Below are 16837 nucleotides of genomic sequence, written 5' to 3'. Positions count from 1 at the left end.
TTGTGCAGGAGTGTCATAAAGATGGAATGAAATAATTAGATAATTAGATGTGAAAGTCAGACATGAAAAATACTGATAAAAAATCTAATAATGTATTAGAAATCAGGCAACCATAAAGCTCAGAAAGATCCCTTTGTTCCTAAGAAAGAAAAAGAAAAACGTGCTTAACAAAACAGGCTATATTATATTGCACACTATCATATACATTTCAGAACTGTTAAATCACTCTAAGAAGAAGTAAGATATGTACTACACTTTACTCATTAATTACAGGTTACTGGCCCAACAACTGGCCCAAATTGTGTTATAATTCTAAGTATAGCATGTGAGAAGATACACAGGGCATGTGCCTCAGTACAGGGATCTAGTTGGCCAGTCTAAAGACAACAAGTATCTGGTACCAAGAGAGAAGAGAAAGGCCCTAAACCAAAGTCATTATTTTCTAAGTTTCAGTTAAGACCAACCCTAAAACAGAAGAAAAATAAAAAGACACAAAAAGTTTTGAAATTGTAGGAGGTTAGAATTTAGTTAAGGAGCAATATATATTACATATTGCTCTGGTCACTATAGAAGGACACAAAATAAATAAAAATATGACAACAGCATGGTCTCACTTGTATGTAGAATCTAAAAAAGTTGAACTCATAGAAGTAGAGAATAGAATGGTAGTTACCGAGAGCTGGGTGGAAGGGAGGAGGCTTGGGGAGATGTTGGTCAAAGGATACAAAATTTCAGTTAGAAAAGAGGAATAAGTTTAAAAGACCTACTGTACAACATGGTGACTACAGTTTAAAAAATTAAAAAATAAAAGTATGGTAAGCAAAATGAGGGCAGAGATTTTTTTAATCTCAAAAAAATGCAGAATTAAATTGTTTCTTTATTTTTTTTTTTTTGAGACAGAGTCTCTCACTCTTTTTGCCCGGGCTAGAGTGCTGTGGCGTCAGCCTAGCTCACAGCAACCTCAAACTCCTGGGCTTAAGCGATCCTTCTGCCTCAGCCTCCCGAGTAGCTGGGACTACAGGCATGCGCCACCATGCCCGGCTAATTTTTTCTATATATTTTTAGTTGTCCGATTAATTTCTTTCTATTTTTGGTAGAGACGGGGTCTCGCTCTTGCTCAGGCTGGTTTCGAACTCCTGAGCTCAAACAATCCGCCCGCCTCGGCCTCCCAGAGTGCTAGGATTACAGGCGTGAGCCACCGCGCCCGGCCTTAAATTGTTTCTTTAAAAAGAAACATAACAGAAAGTATATAGTGAATAAACATTTAAAAAAATCAAGGATGTTTATAAATAATTTATGATTAACATTTTAGGGGTACTGTTAACAGTAGTACCATGGGTATCACAAAATAGAAATGGCCCTGATTCCAACGTAGAATGGAGGGTTACCAAGGACAATATGTATACACCAGTGTTATACAGCACAAAGAAAATGAATTTTTAAATCAGCCAGGCCTGAATTTAAATCTTAGCTCCACCTAACCATGTGATCTTGAGTAGTTTCCTAAACTCTCTGAGGCTCAATTTTCCCATCTGGAAAACAAGGGCACTAATATCAACCTTCACAAGGCTGCTATAAACATTAACTAATTACCACTATGTCTGGTGATGCCAAATAGGTTTCCTTACATTCACGATTCTCATAGATTCCTAGTTGTGTCCTGCAATACTGTGTTAGTAAGGATTATGGAGCTACTTTTGAGCTCAGCTAGAAGAGCGCCGTGATCAATTAGTTACCCCAGGCATGAGTACAGCAAAGGCGGGGAACAGGTAGCAAGCAGTATATAAGCCAGGCATTTGTCATCCTGCACTCAACAAAAGGTAATTCTTCTTATTCCTAGAATAATCCAACTCTACTCGTCAAAAAAGAGGTGTTTGATGGTATATTCTTTATTTCAACTTAATTTTCAGATTCCAAGGGAGGACATACAATATGACAGAAAAAGCAGAATGCTATGAGAAAGCATATTCTTTCACACACACACACATAAATCCTCTTATATTAGCAGCTTAGGTTACTTCTTCATAAATGTCTTCAGTTAAAGTTATTTTTTAAACTGGGCAATGACTCAAACACAACAACATAAGTAACATGACATAAGCAAACAATCATAAAGGTCTCTCTTAGTAACATAATTAAACAGTCATAAAAGTTTCTCTTTATAATAGGAAATATAGAGTCAGAAGAATCAAAAGAAAGGTTAAACAAGTTAATTTGGAGATGACAACTACTTGAAACCACACTCTAAAAATTACCTGCTGACCCAAGTATTTCAGCCCATCCAAACAGACTTTCCATTCAATCAACAGCTGGTAGGCATTCTCCTTTCCACCCCATATCTTCACCACAAAACAAGACACAGATGTATCAAGATGGTCTGGCATTATTCCAAAGTCGAGACTTCGCCATGTTGGATTCTGTTGATGGAAATGAAAAACATGCTTTAGGAAGACTAACTTGTTCACAGTTATTTCAGTTAGGTGATAAACCATTTTGTTTTTAAAAACCAAAAGACCTTATAAATACATTAAATTGCAAATTTATATGAACCAAGAAGACATTCTAATTAACACAAAAGGAGTGATAATGGTACTTTTGAATTTCTGTTTACTTATTACAATCATTAGAAGAAGCATACATTCCCATCTCTCATTGGCATGGCTTCATATGGTAATTCATTCATTTATTCAACACTTAATACATGATTATTAAGAGCTAACACATAAACGATGCCCTCAAAGAGCCTTCAATTTATTGTTGGATTCAAACACTTATTTAAATAATTGCATTGTTTCATGAAAAGTTCAATAACAGAATTATGCAAAAGGTTACACAGTAGCACAGGAAGGAATAATAAACCGAAGGATCAGGGAAAGATATCACAGAGGCTGTGACATTTGGCTTTTAGTGGACAAGCAGGATTTTGCCAGGTTAAAACGAGGAATTTCAAGCAAAAGGGAACTCAGAGGTATGAAATGCCAAGGGGTGGTCAGGAGAGGAGAAAGGGATCCGAGAGACTTCAAAGAATTCAAACTTGCTCTTTCTGCTCCATCACCACACTCTGCAGCAGACAGGGCTGAGACACAAATAAGTGACTAAACATGACAGCAAAGCGGAGACAATTACTACAAGAATGAAGCATTCATTACAGATTAGCTAGGAAGGAACTGGCCTTTGCCAGTTCATCAAACTCTCCATCCAGGACTTTGAGAAACTGGTAGCCAGGAACTATGGGGAAAAGCCCGCTAGTAGTTCTGGAGCTTGAGGATGTGCCTGCATTCCTTGGTCTGAGTTTCCTTCACAACCCAGCCCTGTATGAACAACAGCAATCGTTTGTGGGCCATTTACTATGTGCTGAGCACTATACTTGATTTAATTTAACATGGACTATAGTACAAATGAGGAAGCTGGATACAACAGAGAGACAAAATAAGGGTGTCCTCTAGTTTATATATCCTAGGAATATAAGAACTTAAAGGGACGGCTGAACTTGGCTAGTCCAACTCCAATTTTGAAATGAGGAAGTCGAGGCCTCTGGCTAGAGGTTCCCTGCCTCTACCCCCACCCATCCTTTTCCTGGTTAACGTTTCTCTGACCACCAGGTTTCAGTTCAAACATCTCTTCCTCAGAGAAGAGTTCCCTGATCTTCCCTTAACTGTCAGGCTTCTCTGCCTGCCACCCACTGTGAGGGTGGGTCTTTCTGCTGTTGCTTTCCCAAGTAGATAATATAGTACCCTGGAGACACAGTAAGCACTCAAATATTTGCTCAATAAACAAAGAAAAAATATCCTATTCCTGGCACTTTACTGAAAGAAGACCTAATCATTTCAGGGTCAGAAATATTAAATTTAAGGTAAAGACCAGAAAGCATAGCTTAAGATTCATTTAGAAAAAGTGATTCATTTTCTCACCTAATATGAATCATGCTTTATAAAAACAGAATAAAAACTGTTTTACTCATTTTTACTACTGGTATAATTACAAGAAAGGGAGAGCAATGAATGTCCTTGGGGCTGACTGCTCCTCCTCTGTACGCCCATAGGAACCTGTGAGTAGTTAACTTTCTTGTGGCACCTGGCACTTGTCTCTCTTCCCCTCCAGAATGTGAGCTCCTCAAAGGCAGGGATCTCTGTGTACTTATCCTCTACAGTACCTGGCATCCTGTTATTACAAGTTCAGTGTGCCAAGCACCATACTACCAGTTTGACTATATATTCTTTCTTCATCTTCACAAAACGCAAGAGTCCTGTGAAGTAGACATTATCCCAATTTTTCAGAGAAACTGATGCTAGAAACCATTAAGTAACTTGCCTAAGGTCATAGAGTTGGTTCTATCTGGAACAGGAAGAGAAAGTCTACATCTGACTCTAAAGACATGAAACCATTAGATCACGTTAGTATATGAGGTAGGCCATGTCGCTAGGGACCATTTAGAGTAAGAGCAGTTGGGCTTTATGTCCTAGGCAGCCCCTGAAGGGTAAGTCTAGTATAATAATTGAGTTTCTCATGATATCCCTAAGTCATTGAGAAAAGGTTAGATAATTTTGTCTTATTTAAGAAAGGGGAGAAGAAAGAAACCAAAAAAAGGTAACATAGACATGAAAACTCAAAAAAACATTTTACTAAACTGGAATTCAACAGACCATCAACGCCACACATTATCCTTGAATAGTCAAAAGCAGAAAGCACGAAAAAGGACTTCTTAACTATCAAGTTAGATCAAATATGTCCCATAAACTTTTTTAGAAAGTCTTAAATGCTTGCACAGGATTTGAGTATTCTTAATTTGCATTAACTGGCATGTTTTTCCAGAAGATGCACTTCATAAAAAAGAATATTTAAACAGCCAACACTTGAAAAGGTGCTCAACTAGAATAGTCTATGAAGAAGTATAAATTAAATACCACTGCCCCACCAGAATGGCTAAAATTAAGATGGATAATACCAGTTTGGGCAAGGATAGGGAGCAAAAACCTCACACTGCTACTAAGGATGTAACTGATATAAATACTTTGGTAAATGATTTGGCAGTATCTACTAAAGATAAATATAACCTACAACCCAGCAATTAATTCCACTCCTAAGTACACACCTCAGAGAAATACACACATATGTTCACCAAAGGATATGTTTATTATAATAAATGAACTACTACATGCAACACGGATGAATCTCACAATTACACTGAGCAAAAGAGTATACGCCATACAAAAGTTCAAAATCAGGCAGAACTAACCTATTAAAAGTCAGGAGAGTGGTAATGGTTCTCTTTGGGAAAAGCTAGTGACTGAGAGGAGAACATGAGGTGCCGATCATGTTCCATTTCTTGATTGGTTACACTGATCTGTTCCCTTTGAAAAGTCATCAGGCTATTATTTGTGCACTTTACTATGTGTATGTTATATCTCAATAAAAAGTAATGAAAATATTTGTTTAAGGAGACCAAACAAGGGAAAATAGAGGAGGTGATTGCTGAGATAAATTAAATGAAGTCATCTCTTCCTGATATAATTTCAGGCCCTAAAGCCTAAAGGGTGGGAGATGGAGGATCTTCCTGGCCTTCAAATTACACCACCTCAAAAGGTAGCCATTTACTCCCCTATGTGTAAGATCACCTCTCAATAAATACATGTGCTTTAGAATATGAAGTAACATAATTTCAAATTCTTACTATCCGTGATAAAGTACCAGAAGAAGCATGAAATAACCACCCCTTTCCAATGTGAAAAAAGAAAAGACTTGGTGAATGTATCTGAAGGGTCATATTACATGGTGAGGAAGGGGGGATTTGGGGGGGGGGTGTTGTATTTAATATTCTTTTTTTTTTTTTTTTTTTTTTTGAGACAGAGTCTCACTCTCTTGCCTGGGGCGAGTGCCGGGGCGTCAGCCTAGCTCACAGCAACCTCAAACTCCTGGACTCAAGTGATCCTACTGTCTCAGCCTCCCGAGTAGCTGGGACCACAGGCATGCGCCACCATGCCCGGCTAATTTTTTCTACATATATTTTTAGCTGTCCAATTAATTTCTTTCCATTTTTTGGTAGAGACGGGGTCTCGCTCTTGCTCAGGCTGGTCTCGAACTCCTGAGCTCAGAACGGTCCGCCCGCCTCAGTCTCCCAGAGTGCTAGGATTACAGGCGTGAGTCACCGCACCCGGCCTAATATTCTTAAATACTCATTCTAAAACAAATCAAAAGCCTCTGGAGGAGAGAGGAGTTTTCTGAAGTTATTTCATATGGCTGCATAGATGATCTGGGTGTTCTATCTAAGCCAATACAACATTAACACAGTAGAGCTATTGTCAATCTTCCCATTACAAAGACTTTCCTTTATACTTCTACAAAATAGTTGTCACACAACGAGCAATAATTCCTAAGTTGGTACATTCAGATACAGGCAGATATAGCCTGCCACACATTCAAAGACTTTAATGCTCACTATTTTCACTGTAAAGACCCAGATTATTTTTTATTTATATTCAACCTATACACTTGCCCAATTTCTAGTTGGAACAAATTATTCAAGTACTAACATCTAGGGACTTACGCAGAATATCAGGATATTTACAAGCTTTGAAAAGTTCACTGCTTACTAGTTACCCACAAGAGGACCTAAAATAATTATTTATTACCAAACCTAAAATGATTATTTATTACCATTATTTATTACTATAATATTGCTCGATATATAATCACAAGAAACACAGCCAGGAATTCATAAAAGTTGTTCTAACTTTCTGAAGACATACAAGACATCTTGCTGGAATTGCATACTGATTTTATAGTTAGTAGTAGCACAATTAACTCTCTTTCCTCATCTCCTTCGCCTGTATTCAGACTTCATGTCTCAATTTAGGAATTACTAATTGTTAGAAACCTTTCCTAACTCCTCCCTCCAAATTGAGATAAATAACACTTTTACATGTTTTCACAGCATCCAGTTCTTTCCTGGTATTATAATTGCATGTATTGATCATCTCCATCTCCCTTCAAATCATGTGGTTAACCAGATAGAAGTTAGAAAACCTTGAAGATGACACAGTTTAACAGAGGGTAACATAATTTGACATAAACAACACACACACACACACACACACACACACAGATTAAATGTTAAATCATTCAGTCATAATTCAACTGAAACATAAATTTGGTTTGGCTTGAGAATCATTCAGGCTAGTTACTCAATAAAAAGTATTTGAACTGTTCAGTCAGGTTTTTCCACAAAGATTTAAAAACAGCTCAGTCACAATTCCAGCAGAAGTTTAAGGTTCTGATAAATTATGTCACATGCTTTCCCTAAAATATATGCTCTAGAACTCTGTTTATTTGATTATAAAGCCCATCATTAACCTCTATTAGACTTCAAGCAGACATTTAATCAGTTGTAGAAAGTGTGATACAAGGGAGGCAAAAAAGCAGGGCTCTTGAACATCAGTTTTTCCAGTCACTAGCTGTGTGACCGAGATCAAGTTCTTCAGCCTGCTGAGCCTCGTTCCTTAACTATAAAAGAGGCATATCTCTTACCTTGCCGCATTGTTATGAGGATGAGAAATAATGTATATAACACATCCAACATGCTACTTAAATCATAGGTGGGTACTTACTAATTGATACCTCTCATTTATTAAAGAAACATACATGTACAGAGAAATTTCAAAACACATACAAATTAGCTATCACCAATCTTACTCCCACCATGAGATTTTTAATATTCTAATAAAAGTTAAAAACTCGCTTTTGGAAAAATATCTAATGATTAGATTAACTTTATAAGTGTTAAAGGCAAGGACATGTGCATTCATTACACAAATAATTTGTCTCTACTTCTGTATATGCACAAAATCAGTTTTAGAGAATTTAGTCATTTTCATTGTTATTGCTTCAGTCATTTTAGTTATTAACTCACCCAACGACCCTTCAACAATACCAAAGATCTAACCTCCCCCTGAACCCAAAAAAGATGATTTGGAGGGTATGACTAGCTAAAGCCAGGAACATTAAAGTTAAAATACACATTCACCATTAATTGTTTTTTTTATTTTTTTTTAATTTTTTATTTAAGAATATTATGGGAGTACAAATGTTTTGGTTACATGAATTGCTTTTGTACAGACCATTAATGTTATACGCTAAATATATCTGAGAGGAAACTATGACTCTGACCTATAACTTGAAGATATCCCAACCATTTAGCCTGTCAAAGCTGGATTATTCCAGTTATTCAATGCAATAGACATTTATTGGTCTCCTCTGGGTAAAACATTATACTAAGGACTATAGAAAATAGAAAAATACATAGGGAGATCTTTGTCCACCAGATGCTCCCAATTTTGCATCACCTGTAACTGTATCCCTTTCAAAATCTCGTTCTCATGCCACCCAGCCCTTGACTATCACCTTCTATTGTTGTAGTCATTTCCTCTGCTGTCCTGATCCTCAATTTCGTTTGCCCCATCTCTCTGTCATACTTGCCCAGTAAAACCTCAAACCACCCCTGCTCACTCCATTCCACTCGTACTAACTTCTTAGCCATTTGAAAACCTCAGTACACTCCTGTTTTTGTACTTCCCTGTTTCTTGCCCCAGAACAATCCTCCCCTAAAGAAATACACAGCTTGTTCCCCCACTTCTTTCTGCTCAAGTGATATCTTCTACATGACTACCATAAAAACCACCACCACCCCTGGAAGACACTCCCTTTGTCTGATGTATTTTACCCCATTATATTTATTACCAGCTAACATATTCCCATTTATCATTAGTTCTAACATGTACTTTTTTTGCATTGTAAGATGAATTCTGATTTTAGAAAGAGTAAAATCAATAGGTTCTACATTCTTTGACCACCAGGTGGCAGTCATCAAGAGTCGTGCACACCCTTAAAAACAGCTGTCTTTGATTTCAATTCTTTTAAGTTAGGCACAACTGCTGGAACTACATGTGCTGAGTTTAACTGTCACTTAAAATACCTGTCTTGATTTAGATTGAAACAATAAATCTTGTATATAATATCTATCAACAATTTGAATTCAAAAGATTAAAAAAAAAAAAAATCAAGTGTCCACAACAATGTAAAGTAACCAGAACTCTCACCGACGGGGTAAGAGTGTAAATGAAACAATTTTGGAAAACTGGCAGCTTTAACTGACCATATGCATCTTGCTAGCAACTGCACTCCTAGATACATACCCAACAGAAATGCATGCATACATTTACCAAAAGACAAATGAATAGGAGAGTGTTTACAGCAGCACTATTCACATTAGCTCAAAACTAAAAACTAACCAAATGCCTATCAACATAAAAATGAATAAACCATGTTATAGTCACACAACAGAATACTATAGAGCAAATAAACCACAAATACACCCCACAATATAAATGACTCTTACAATATAAAGTTGACATATGGAAGTTGGAAAGACTAAAGACTACATAATATAGGATTTCCTTTATATAAAGCTCAAAAACAGGTAAGATTAATCTATGGTATTAAAAGTCAGGAGACTATCAATGACAGAAGAGGGCATGAGGGGGCTTCTGGGGTGCTGAAAATATTCTATTTCTTGGTCTGTGTGCTGGTTATATGGGTGTATTCAATTTGAGAAAATGCATCAAGCTGTATACTTATAATCTGTAAACTCTTCTACATGTATCAAGCTTCAATAAGAAGTATAATATTAAGTTTTTGTGTAGGCAGAAAAAGCACAGAACAGAGCAATGAGGCATGAATCATGAAATATTAGGAAAGCAAATATTTTCAGTGGAGAAATTATCTCATCCAACTTTTTTATAAGACTTAAGGAAATAAATATTTTATCGCTGATAGAATTCCTTATCACAGGTCAAGCAATGCACCTGAAAGACTGCTAAATATCCTAGAATAGATGAAAGAAATTTCCAAGTAACAAGAGGTTAGGAAAATTGAATCACAACCCACACAAGACTATTGCCAAGGCCCTGTGTTTCAGTTTAATTAGAAGTGTTTATTATTTTTTGTGAACATAAAATAAATGCTGGGTCTTACAACTGACAATTTAGATTTGGATATGGATATGTGTGTGGGGTGGTATACTATACATATTTCCTTTCTTGGCCAAGAGCAAGCAAATCACAATACAATGACTATAAAGATTTATAAAGATTAAGCACATGAGGTCCTTGCTTTCATGAAGTTTATTACATATAAAAGAAGCTAAGACAACCATACAAACAACTATTATACTGATTTAGAATGGGACTGGTAGTATAAGAAAAGTATAAAGTATTTTTTAAAAAAGAAAAAGGGTAAATTTCTTCCTGCTAATGATTGTAAGAAAGCCTTTCACAAGCATGTAGATCTGTGCTTTATAATGCAATAACCACCAGCCACATGTGGCTATTTAAATTTTTAAAAATTTGAAATTCAGTTCTGAAGTAAGACTCAACCACATTTCAATGCTCATTGGCCACATGGAGCTAGTGGCAACTGTACTAGATGGTGCATAAAACATTACCATCATTGCAGGAAGTTTTATTGGACAGTGCTAATCTGAAGTATTCAGGAGTTAGAAAGAAGCACAGAATTGGCACATAAGGACAGATTATCTAACTTTTGGGGGGAAATACTCTTTTTAATCTTGAGTTTATTTTTCCATGTCTCCTTTGACATCAGAGAGGCAAAACCAAGCCACTCTGGTCTAAGGATCAAGCTCAGACTATAAATTAAGAAAAACAGCCTGCACCTTAAGGTTTTATGAATAACAAAGCCCATCAGAGTCCAGCTTAGTTCACCACAGTGAAAATTTATGTAAAGCCTTAGCTAGAAATAAAGTAGTCAAATCTTTGCCTAATCCTTCAGTAGCTGAGGATTTTTGGTTTCAGGATATAACTTAGAAGGCAATGAATACATTTATAGAAGAATTCATGTATTCAAGAAACATTTGCTGAGCATCGTGTATGTGCCAGGCACAATGGTAACCAGTAAGGATAAAAGCATTTAAACTGCTAGATTCAGCAAATATCACAATAGCCTAAGAATTGCAAAATCTTAAGCAAGGAAGAAACCAACAAATTCTGCTTGTCTGTGTGCCTGGCAGTGGTTCTTAAGATACAGCAAGAAGGGAGATAACAATGTGCTGCCTCTGGTATATTCTCTGAGGGTTGTTACTCCCGTGGTGCCCAATGCCCACTAATCTGAACCAATCACAATGATTTAGCAAAAAGCTAAGAAAGAAGAGTTCCCTCGAAAAGAAAAGAATAAATGAATTTTATAGAACCTATATTAAGATATAAAAGAAACAAAAAAGAATCCTTGCCAAAAATATCATAATGTCAAAGAATATCCTTAAAAGGAACATAACAAATCAATATTTGTCAAATAACTACCAAACAGAAGTATGCTGGGAACTAAGGGGACATAAAGCTATGCAGACAATCTCTGACCTCCAGGAGCTTTCATCTACTTTGGAAAAAGGAATGTTCATGAACAATTATAATGAGAGCAAATGTTGTAAGTGGTATACTCAGGAAACAATTACAGTACAAATCTTGAGTTGAAATGGACCTAGTCTTTTAGGTCAATCCTCTCCCGTGTCTTAAAACCATTCTATAATACCCTTTGGAGACAGTATTCAGCCTAAGTGCACAAGGGATGAACGTATCACAACTCACAGATATTTGGTTATTAAGAAATGTCCGATTTCCTTTAGTACTGAGGTTGACAGTTGGTATCTCTGACATTTCACTTTGACACTTCTTGTTTTATTTTTAGTGTGAAGGTACATCCTCAGTCTTTCAAATGCATATTTCGGCTTGTGAGTATCTTTCAAAAAATTTTTTAGAGCAATTTTTATGAAACCACAGATAAAGCAAAAATTTGTTATTTTTGAATATCAGTTCCATCGTGGAGCCAACGCTGTAAAGACAGCTCGAAATATCAATGAAGTGTTTGGGAAGGATGTGGCTAATGAACGCACAGTACATCAATGGTTTGAGAAGTTCCATTCTGGTGATTTTAATCTTGAAAATGAACCATGTGGGAGACCTGAGACCAAGGTGGAAAATGATGAGCTGAAAGTAGTGGAAGCGAATCCATCTCAACCTATGCGTGAATAGCAGCAAGGTTTGACGTTACTATTTCAACAATATTGGACCATTTGAAACTAATCACAGCAAGGTAAAGAAGCTATATAGATGGGTACTGCAAAAATTAAACGAGCATCAGAAGAGAAATCGTCTCAAAGCTTGCCTTTCTTTGCTGTCAGGACATAAAGGCGAAACATTTCTACACCATATTGTTACGTGTGATGAAAGATGGATTCTTTTTGACAATTGCACAATAGTTGGATAAAGATGAAGTGCCGAAACACAGTCCAAAAAAAAAAAAAAAAAAAGCTAATGGTGGCTCTTTGGTGGTCCAGCGCTGGTATTATCCACTACAGCTTCATGAAACCTGGTCAGTCGATTACTGCGGATGTCTACTGCAAACAACTGCATGAAATAATAAGGCTGCTTGTAGTTAAGCAGCCAAGATTGTTCAACAGAGACAGGCCAATGCTCTTGCAAGAAAACGCTCGACCACATGTTGCACAAACAACTCTGGTGAAACCATAGAAGCTAGGCTTGGACACTCTCTGTCATCCACGGCATTCACCAGACCTTGCACCAACTGACTACCACTTATTCCAGACTTTGGATCACTTTTTGCGAGGAAAAACATTCAATTTTCAACAAGCTGTGGAAAACGCCTTTCGTAATTTCATTGCCACTCGCTCTCCAGGCTTCTTTACTACTGGCATAAACAAGCTACCATTAGGATGGCAAAACTGTGTCAATAGTTCAGGAACATACTTTGATTAATTGTACTTCTTCTTGTTTGAGATATAATAAACTAAACTTTTGATTCGAAATCAGTCATTTCATATTTAATGACCTACAGTTCCAAAGCAATTAAAGATAGGAGCCAAAAGATCAAGGTAAGCATTAATATCCAGAGAGATGATGCTTAGAAATGTGGATGTGCAAATGAAGTAAATATCAAGTAAATCCAATATTATAACATAGAACAATAAAGTACCACTATGGCACATGGTTCATTATGACACAAATCCAGGGGGAGAAAAAAAAATCCACGTGATGTTGTAAAATTACCCCCATCTAGAAACGTTTAACTATAGAAAAGGGGACAGAATATATCAATGCAAAATTCTACTCTATCTGCCCCCAAATCACCCCTAGCTCTGTCTGCAGACTACTACTGTTTCCCCCTCAGCCAGGAGAGAAGGGAAAACTAATATTTACTCAGTAGCTATTATATGTCAGGCATGGTGCAAGGCATTTATCATGTATCATTTAATATAAGTAGAACCAGAACTTTACTGGTGATTAGACCTCCCCAGAGATGGGATCAAGGAACCTGTTTGGCCTAGGATCCAAATCTATTATGATATTATAGAGACATTTAGATGACAGTTTGATGAGGAGGAAGGTGTAGTAGAGACTTGAAGACAGATGTCTGGACTGGGGTTTTGGTCGTGTGCAGTTGTGTGACTCTGCAAAAGTCACAGGAACTCTCTAGATATCAGTGTCTTAAGATCTTCCCCATCTACCTTATAGGTTGTCCTAATAATCAAAATGGGATAACATATGTAAAAGGATTCTGCAAATGTAACACATCACTGATACCCATTTATTCATTTAACAAGTAGTTATTGAGCATCTGTACTATTCTAGACTCCAAGGTTATAGCAGTGACATGATTCGCAAGGTCCCTGCTCTCATGGAACTTATGTTCTAGTAGATGGAAGACAGTTAATAAACACAAATAAGTGAACAGTATTTCCAACAGTGACGAATGCTCTAAAGAAAATAAAACAGGGTGATATGAAAAAGAGTAAGGGAACTACTGTAGATGAAATGGTTGTAGAAGGCCTTGCTGAAGTAACATAGCTAAGACCTCAAAGATCTCTTCAGCCAAGTGAAGAGCTGAGGAAACAAATGTTCTAGGCAAAAGGAACAAGACAAGTTTGGCATGTTTGAAGCACTGAAAGAAGGAAGTATGCCTAGAACACAATGAGTGAGGAAAAGAGTGTTAGGAGATGAGGTTGAAAAAGTGGACAGGGGCCAAATCCAATGTGGCCTTATGCTATTAAAAGGATATTTCAGTACCATTAAGCTCTTCTTTTTTTCAATGTGGCCTAATAAATTGAGCCATTTATGCAAATATCCAGCGTACATGTTATCAAAAGTAGGACACTTCCAACTTTCTAACTGAACAATGCCATCACTAAGAAACAAGTGGAAGAACCCTAACCCTATACAAAGGCCCTAGACATAAAATTCTTAAGAACTATATCTTGCACCCACCCTGTGCAGCAGAGCAAGACCCCAACTCTTAAAAAAAAAAAATCTAAACAAAGGTATCATTTATTATAATCTTTGGCAAGTCAAATAGTCAAAAACTTCTTTATAGCAAATGGAAGTGAGAGAATTATAGAATGAGTTTTTAACAAATTTAAAATTTTTAACCAAAAAAATAGCAATTTTTTCTGATATTTATCGAGCACCTACTATGTGCCAGGCATGTTCTAATCACTAGAGATTCATCAATGAACAAATCAATGATGATTTAACAATAATTGAGCAGATCTGTCAAAGTATCATAAACCAGACTGAACCTCGACTTATTTTACATTTCTGCATTTCATGAAATGAGCTGTATACTTAGTCATATGTACCTGTCAGAAAGCAAACTTACCAAGGAATTCTTAATCACTTCACTTCTATAAAATTCTGGAAAAGAAGAAAAAGAACAATAAGTGATATGAAAGAAAATAAGCTCATTAACTAACTCTTAATCCTGTAAAACTTTAAACATATGTTCCAGTAAAATATTCAAAACATTTTTAAGAAATCTATTCTCTCTGTATCTTTATCTGCAAAAAAATTAATTAAAATGAAGATTAAATCAAAGTGTTTTAAAGGGAAAAAGCATCAGTAAAGAAGGTCAAAACCTTTTTAAATTTAATTTCGTGATTGGTCCTTACTGGGTCCTTTTAATTGAGCTCTTAAAAACCTAAACTTTCTTCTTCCTTCCCCACTTCCACTCTTGACAACTGATTCTATCTCCTCTGTTTTTCTCAGACATTCCTCGCAATTATCCATCATCGTATCGTGGAATAACTGATCTATTCAGTAGCAACTAGGTAACCTAAGTTTTACTTCTACCTTTGTCACTGACACTGTCTCTAATTTCCTTGGACTCATTTCTTCATTAGACAACTTAGAGAATTAGACTAATAATTGAAGGTCCTCTATAAGCATTAAAATTTCATGACTCTACGAACCTTCATATATGTTGAAAAATGTTACAAACCCTGAAGATATAATCAAAATGTGTCAGAGGTTCAGACAGACATTCTGAACAACCCTCCAGCACTCCCTCTACTAACCCTGACCACTGTCACCTCCGTGCTGCTCTGCCACTGCAGAGAAGAACCTTGTATCCTTATGTCGAATGTCAACTTATTTTATGTCTCTGCATTTTATGAAACAGGAGCTATACACCTACTCATATATACTTGTCAGAAAGCAAACTTACTTAAAGGAAACAAGGTTCCCAGTAGAACCTTATATCCATATATTGTTATAGGGCAGTCTTTCCCGAGTGTGACACACACACCACTGCTACTTGAGATGATTTTAGGTGATACATGGACAAACTTTCAAACTTTTACTTTTTTGCTAATACATTGAAATTTCTGTCATACATATCCAATCCATAATTGTAAGCTCTATGAGGGAAGCAGTGTTTGTTTTTTCAACTGCTATTAATATCTCCTCAGCACCTAAAACCATTCCTGGCACAGGGTAGACACTCAATAAATATTTTTTTATTGAACAATTTCACAGATTATGCTTAGACATAAGTTTAAAAATAGTCAACTTAAAGCAAAATATTAAATATGTAACAATACAGATGGAACTCAAACATGGTACAACACATCAAAGTGGTCCACTAATGACTGAAGCTAGGGAATCTTCAAGCATTAAAAGAAAAGTGGACCTAGACACAAAATTCTTATGGGCAGGCTCTTTTGGTTAAAGAACTTCTTGACAAACATACCATCTACATTACTTTATTCAAGTCTTCCTTTAAAAAAAAAAAGATAATTATTCTATTTTGTAAGAGATAATCACAATGTAGTAAGTGAAAAAAACACAAGTTTTAAGAGAAGACTTACAACAAGATCCAAATTTCTATAATTATGCTAACAATGCTTATCTGAGATGATAGGATGAGGCTGTTTACTGATAGGATGAGGCTGTTTACTTTTATTTTTATTATTTGCCTGGCAGTTTTCTAATTTTTCCACTATGAACAATTATTTTTAAATAAGAAAAGGGATAATTCTAATTTTTTAAAAAGGAATCTCCTGATGAACATTTAGGTTACTGCTAATTTTGGGAAATTTCAAATAATGCTATAAACAATTTTATAGATTATATATCCTAACACACTTGAATCTCCAGGACAAACTTTTAGAAGCAAAACTGTAAGATCAAAGAACAAGTACAATATCAATGACTTTGATAGATATTGCCAAACTGTTCTCTAAAAATATTATAATTTATAATATCACTTATGAAAATATGTTTCCCCAACAATATTCAACCGTTAAGTATTATTATTCTCATTTCACCCCCAAATGGTTAACCAATTATTCCAAACATTAATTGACGATATACATATATAAATGTATGTACATATGTAATGTGTATAGATAAATATATTCTAATATAGGCCGGGCGCAGTGGCTCACGCCTGTAATCCTAGCACTCTGGGAGGCCGAGGCGGG

At 36.1% G+C, this 16837-nt stretch overlaps 1 protein-coding gene across 1 annotated transcript in view; it reads right to left on the bottom strand.

Annotated features, from left to right (window-relative positions):
• Window positions 1-16837, bottom strand: part of UVRAG (UV radiation resistance associated) — a 286852-nt gene that overhangs the window by 233449 nt on the left and 36566 nt on the right. The window contains exons 3-4 of the mRNA XM_012645741.1: window positions 14737-14771; window positions 2256-2417 (exon numbers count right to left, since the gene is read on the bottom strand). Of these exons, the coding sequence (XP_012501195.1) occupies window positions 2256-2417; window positions 14737-14771 (197 nt within the window). The remainder of the gene's footprint in view (window positions 1-2255; window positions 2418-14736; window positions 14772-16837) is intronic.

This window comes from Propithecus coquereli, unplaced genomic scaffold (assembly GCF_000956105.1).
Source record: "Propithecus coquereli isolate 6110/MARCELLA unplaced genomic scaffold, Pcoq_1.0 Scaffold235, whole genome shotgun sequence".
NCBI classification, from domain to species: Eukaryota; Metazoa; Chordata; class Mammalia; order Primates; family Indriidae; genus Propithecus; species Propithecus coquereli.
This window is presented reverse-complemented; position numbering and strand designations above follow the sequence as displayed.